At 44.8% G+C, this 6,457-nt stretch overlaps 1 protein-coding gene across 1 annotated transcript in view; it reads right to left on the bottom strand.

The window, feature by feature from the left end:
- Positions 1-250: 250 nt before the first annotated feature.
- T (T, brachyury homolog (mouse)) overlaps positions 251-6,457 on the bottom strand; it is a gene marked incomplete at its 5' end in the record, with an annotated part of 6,515 nt that continues 308 nt past the window's right edge. Inside the window, 5 exons of the mRNA XM_009699057.1 lie at positions 251-518; positions 2,649-2,781; positions 4,429-4,605; positions 5,540-5,601; positions 5,690-5,751. Coding sequence (XP_009697359.1) covers positions 251-518; positions 2,649-2,781; positions 4,429-4,605; positions 5,540-5,601; positions 5,690-5,751 — 702 coding nt within the window. The remainder of the gene's footprint in view (positions 519-2,648; positions 2,782-4,428; positions 4,606-5,539; positions 5,602-5,689; positions 5,752-6,457) is intronic.

The raw sequence follows: 6,457 nt of genomic DNA, 5'->3' as shown, positions 1-6,457 counted from the left end.
GAAGAAGAAAAAAGATTAAAAGCAGCGGATCTGCTCTCAGAATTGCACGCTCACCAGGTCTGTAAACTCTCCATGAAGTCAATGATGCACTGTTCACTACAAGAGGTACAACGTAGATGCTCTCTGCCAAGCAGTGCAGATGCTTTGTCCGTAATTTACTTCATGTCTCCTTCTTCTCTTCCTTAAGGATGAAGCATTTGACGTATTTCAGTAGCTAAAAAGTCTGTCTTAGAGGAAAAAAGGTCTGGGGTTACATGGAAGGGGGGGTGACAGGCGTCCACGTGGATGCTAGCCTGGCGTGGGCGGAGGCATCGTACTGGGTGTCGGGCAGGTCCGGGGGTGCCCCGCTGTCGTACAGGGGGGAGGCAGAGGAGGCGGCGGGGACCGGGTGTGGAAGGGCGGTGTAGTGGGCTGGAGAGCTGCGTAAAAACTGGGAGCTCAGGCCGTTGGACATCCCGCTTGACTGAGATACCGGTGTGATGGTGCTGTTACTCACAGACCATAAGTTAGGATACTGACTGAAAGAAGGAAAGTGATAAATAGAGTTATTAGTGACCCTAGTGCCTGCTGGTTGTTGCTCAGGCCACAGCACAGCTGCCAAGCTGGGTCCATTTGCTGGCGACAGTGAATTTCTTTAGGAAGTTCCCAGCCACTGCGAGGTGGAAAGATCCCCAGGTAGGATTTGTGTTCGTGGCACGCCACCAATAAATCTAACCTCCCTGTTTTCCAACAGCAGGTTCCAGCACTGGGTGTATTAGCAAATTTTAAGCTAAGCTGAGGGATCATAGAATCGTTATGGTTGGAAGAGACCTCAAAGATCATCAAGTCCAACCTTCTATCCAACGCCACCATGCCCGCTAAACCCACTAAACCATGTCTCAAAGTGCCACATTTAAACATTTTTTGAACACCTCCAGGGATGGTGACTCCACCACCTCCCTGGGGAGCCCGTTCCAATGCCTAACGACTCTGACAGTGAAGAAACTCTTCCTAATGTCCAACCTGAACCTCCCCTGGCGCAACTTGAGACCATTTCCTCTTGTCCTAACATGGAATAAACGGGCTAGCTGAAAAATGCAGAGGTTCGAGAGCTGCTGCTGAGCCGTGCCATCCCCTTGCCTCTGGGGAAAGGCGCGTGGTGGAGGTGGCTGGACACAGCACCTGGGGGACCCAGGCAGGTTTGAATCCTCTGCCACGAGTCAGTCAGAGCCCTAATCCCCCTTGGGTGCCTCTGTAGTCAGGGAGGGATGGATGCCTCCAGGCAGGAATTCAGCCCTCCTTGTTCATCATCTCATGTTAGAAGGGCCAGACTGATGGCCACAGACTGCACGGGTACTGCAGAAGGGGCTGCTTGAAAGGAAAGAAAGCCTTGTCAGGACACTACAGCCTGCGCACTTTCTCTCCTCTGAGCACGTTTATAGACACACACACATATGTATAAAAACATGTAGGAATTAAAAGAAACAAGGTGATTCAAAAGAAACACTGTGAGAAAAAGCTCAGTCCTGCTGCGTAACACTGCACAGCACTTTCTACCTATTGATCCCAAGCAGTTTAACAAGAAAGACACGTATTCTTCTTACTTTACAGATCGGGGTTTAGACAAAAGAGGTGGCAGAAATGCCTTCCTCGGAGTTCCTCAGTTCCAGTTGTACTGCTTTTATCTACTGGACAACTCCGTGCAGCAACTGAAACTTTGCAGTTTTCCAAGTGTCTATCCTGGGGGTCGGACATAGAAAGAAGTGCTAGGAGGACCTGTTTACTTGTTTAACATTTATGTTCAGGTCTAAAACTTATGTTCAGTAGTACGGTTACCTTATACCGGGTAGTAGCACACATTCTGCCTAACAGCTAAGTGCCTGTGTGCATGGTTCCAATAAAAATGCTTTCCACAAACGGGATGGTAGGTCTGAATTGCTGAGGAAGATGCCCAGACCTCAGCCCTCTGTGGTTCATAGCAAAGATTTTAGCACCTTATCTCTATCTCTTTGAATTTTCGAGTTTAGCTCCAAGGGACTGACTGTAAGCTAAACCTCTGCTAAAGGATCTAAAAGTTTAAGATAAGTACAAAGAGGAGAAAAGATACATTTATATGTTTGGAAAATAGCAAAGGCTTTCACCACGTGTATAATCCCACGCTATGCTGGCTTGGGTGGCGATGCTTAAGTAACGAATTACTGCCCCAGCCACTTGCTCCTTCTCCACGCTACAGTTCCCTGCCCCTTCGTTAGTAGCAGAACAAGGGTTTGTGAAGATGGCTGGGAAAGCAGTGACTGGCTAAAACGAAACAGATCAAAAATAAACTTTTTAAACACTATTTTGCTTAAAAGAGATGAAACTTAAAAGAGCATCCTCAAATTCAATGGATATTTGTCTAAGTGATTTGCAATCCTTAATCTATCAAATATTGCCGTCACAAGTATCCACATTTCCGAAAACCAAACATAAAAAAAAAAGTTATCTGTTTCTTCAATCTGTTCTCCTTGCAAAGAGTCCTTCTCAGTGCCCCCATCCAGGTAGCTAATGATTCACACGTGGCCATAAGGATTTCTAATTTGCTGGTGGCTCTTTGCCTCCTTTTTCAGCCTTCTCTTCCTAGAAAGTATCACGACAGCGATTTGAGGGGGGCTGAGGGCCGGACCCCTTACCTGGAGCTGGTAGCTGTGCCGGTGCTGTGGCTCATGGGCAGCATCGCCGTGTGCGTGGGAACCCCGAGCGACGACCAGTTGTCGTGGGACTGCAGCATGGGAAGGCAGGCAGAGGAGTTATCGGCATAGGCTGCTGAGAAAACAAGCAAGCACTTAAACACACGAGAATCAGACCAAATAACGAGCTTGTATTCAAATGGAGTGTATAGCTTTAAACCACCCTCCCCCATTACTGCCTTGCAAAAAACCGAACATAATTACACGCACAGAAAAATGAAGTCGGCTACGGGTTGTGTCAAGCTTACGCTTTCACTGGCATTGCCCCTGCTGATATGTTGTTTTGCTCGACTTACACCTGCAAAGTCTTATTGCTATGAAGGCTCTATGGCCAAAAAACTGGCTCCAAACCACCTGCTAATTCAGCCCATGCTTCCTTGTTCGGTCAGCGGGAAGAGGCAGGCTCCTGACTTGCACCACTCCAATCACTCTTCCAGGGCCCCTTCTTTATCTCCATCATCGACACGGGCAGTAACAGCCCTGGATCACCACCCGTCACTGGGTCACACATCCCAGTTTTGAGCTGAGCGTGCCACTACGGGCTCTGAAGTCTGCCTTGGGCACCACCAGGAGTGACTGGGCTGTGGCTTAAACTCCTTGGCTTGTGACCAAACCGGGCTGGCCAAGACGGCAGAGGCACTAAGAAGCTCTAACGGGGATCCCATACGGCCATCCGTGGCGAGAAAGAAGCTGCTGTGGCAGCTGGCGGAGGGAAGGAGAAGAGGTTCCTTGCTGAGGACCAGGGAGCAAAAAAGAACACCGGAGGTGTTTTCTCCTTTTGTTCTGTTTCAAGTCACAAAACTTGTGAAAAATTACCAATTTGCAAGGGAAAAAAAAAAAAAAAAAAAAAAAAAATCACAGAAAGCTAGTTTTCCACTTTAAAAATGAACTACAAAGCTACGTACAAGATTGGTCAGGCTGCATCTAGAAACCTGTGTATTACTTCACAATTAAAATTATGTTGGTTTTTTTTTAAATGAGAACCTTCCATATCCATACAGGCTGAAGGGCAAAAATTGTTAACAGGCCTTTGCCAGAAGAAAACAAACAAACAAAAAATAAATAAAATCAGTTAAAACCACCTTTCTCTCCTCTCCTTCAAGTACCTATGGCTTAAGGCACTAAGCCTTAAGCTTTTTTGGCTATTGCTGAGCACAACTTTTAAATAGCTCCGCAGTTTACTCAGCTCCATACTCTGTGTATCCAGTTGTGACACATTCATTGAGAACAACCTTAATGCACTCACGTTACGTTAACGACAGCAACAGGCCAGTACAACCGGCAGCGTCAGGCCCTCAATTACTATGCATTCATAACAAGTGACACTAACAGAACCAGACATATACTTCTTCCTTTCATTGCATTACCTGTAACTAATGATCAAAATCCTGACGTTCAACTTAAATAAAGTTTAAGCTCACTGGTTACAAGAATTCAAGAGCACAAGACGAAGCCAGCGCAATATAATGGAATCAATTAGCAGGAGGCAGTTCTAACACACCCTCACTTTTTCCATCGTAAAGACCCTGGGGACACGTACTCATCGTCCCTCTCTCTTATTTGCAGTGCTGGCCCCAAGCTCTCGGCACAAACCGAGCGAGATGGGGACCTCCGCTTCTGCAGCATCGCTCCGGATGCCCATCGCTCAAAGCTCGCATCCCTCGGCTCATTTCCCATCTTTTTTTTTTTTTTTTTTTTTACAGCGCTGCAAAGTCAGACTTACTTGGCGAGTTGTTTCTATGGGTGTAGGGGTTGGGGTAAGGGGCAGGACGGTGGTTCCTCAGCGATGAGTACCTTTCACAGCTGTGGGCAGGGGAGAGCGAGAGGGGAGCTCCAAACTGAGGGTGAGGACTGGCGGGTGGGCACAGAGCCCCCGTCCCAGGAATAAGCCAGCTACCTACTGGGGGGAAGCAAGAGGTTTGTAAGATGGGTATGTAATGCAGCCAGGCAGGGAAAGAATCACAGGGAGGAGAGAAATAATTGATCAGCGAGGAAATGCATTCTCAGGAAAGGCAACATTCAACGTGGCTGAAAAAATCTGGATTTTTACAACTTTCTGAAATGGTCTTATGAAGGAAAATTAGACAACGGCTTAGAAAAAGCCCCGTGTCAAGCCAACATTATTTTTTAAATTACCATTTCATGACAATCACAGTAAGGCAACACTGAAATAGTTAAACCCCCCCTTACGTAGGCAATGTGTGCTCAGCAATTGTTGGTGTCATCTTCAGTTTTAAATTGCTCTTGGAGGGTCTCAGTCCATAGCTAAGCTCTGAAGTTTCTCAGACTGCTGAGAAGAACTCTTAAAAATGAAGTATTTTCACTGAAACAAAGTAATTCCTACTGCAACTCAACCTCCCCCCCATTACAGGCTGCAGACATTTTTGGCAACAATCTGTTAAAACAAATTGTTAAAACACTAATGCATTTTATTCATTAGAAAAAAACTTTTTAAGCAAATGCCACTACTTTTCTTAAAGTACCTAAAACATAAGTACAATTCCAATAATTTCCTGCTGTATTTTGAAATAAACTTTTGCCTCCGTATCCATACAAATATCGCTGTCCTCGTGTACAAAGGCAGCTTTTTGGACATGAAGGTAAACGGCAAGATTCTATTAAAGGGTTTTGAATGAATACAGAAGTCTTAACCACACACACACACATCGTGTTTGTACAGTCATAAACCCACATGAACCACAATCATAAGGACTGGCAATATTATTTTCCTTATGAACTAAGCCAGCCAGCCATCACCGCTATCGAAGTTTTGCTTAACAGATGACGGAAGAAGTCAAAGTTATGTTCATGATGCAGAACGAAGGGAAACGTACACTGCGAATACCCAGACTGCTGGTTGTCTCCCACTTCCTCCAGCATCTCTTTGTGATCACTCCTGTGCAAGAAACCGTGTTGTGTTAGTTAAGAATAAGCTTTCACAAATCTAGGTAAAAAATCCACACTTTAGAATTAAGAGCTCTCACCTTTCTTTTGCATCAAGAAATGCCTTTGCAAATGGATTGTATTTAATTTTTAAAGCTGTGATCTAAAAACAACAACAAATATCTTTATTTGCAAGCATCACCATTCATTATCATGCAGATACTACGATTTGAATTAGGACTATCCGTTGAAGTTAGTGAAATCACAGATTTCTGAAGAAATGAGATTAGGCCTGTAATACCAACCTATGGACATCGATTAAACAGCCCCCAAGGTCTGAAGTATGAGCAGAGGGCTAGGAAGCACTCCCTCTGCCAAATTCTAAAGAAACTGAATTGCCTGGGTTTATGGATCAGCTAAGGAAACAGCTAAGGTAGGTAGCACACTGGAGAGTTATAAAAAGCTTCACATTTCAAGCCAGAGCAGAATGAGCATTTTAAAAAAAAAAAAAAAAATCTCAAAAAGACTGGTAATTTACAGCTTCATTAAACATAGACATGCATTTTGGCTAACAGAGAAAAGCCAGTTTTGAAAATGGCACGTCCCGTTATCTCACTGTGTAGCTGATAATGCCAACTGTATTTCTTACCATACTCGTTTGCCCCACAGAATCTTTTAAGAACTGCTGTCCTGCAATGAATTTGCAGTACATAGAGACAAACAGTGCAACTGTATTTCTTACCATACTCGTTTGCTTGTTTGCCTCACAGAATCTTTTAAGAACTGCTCTCCTGCAATGAATTTGCAGTACATATCGAGACAAACAGCGATCAGAACTTTGTGCTGTTATACATTCATAGGGCAATTTT

This window comes from Cariama cristata, unplaced genomic scaffold, assembly GCF_000690535.1.
Source record: "Cariama cristata isolate BGI_N322 unplaced genomic scaffold, ASM69053v1 scaffold11364, whole genome shotgun sequence".
Taxonomy (NCBI): Eukaryota; Metazoa; Chordata; class Aves; order Cariamiformes; family Cariamidae; genus Cariama; species Cariama cristata.
This window is presented reverse-complemented; position numbering and strand designations above follow the sequence as displayed.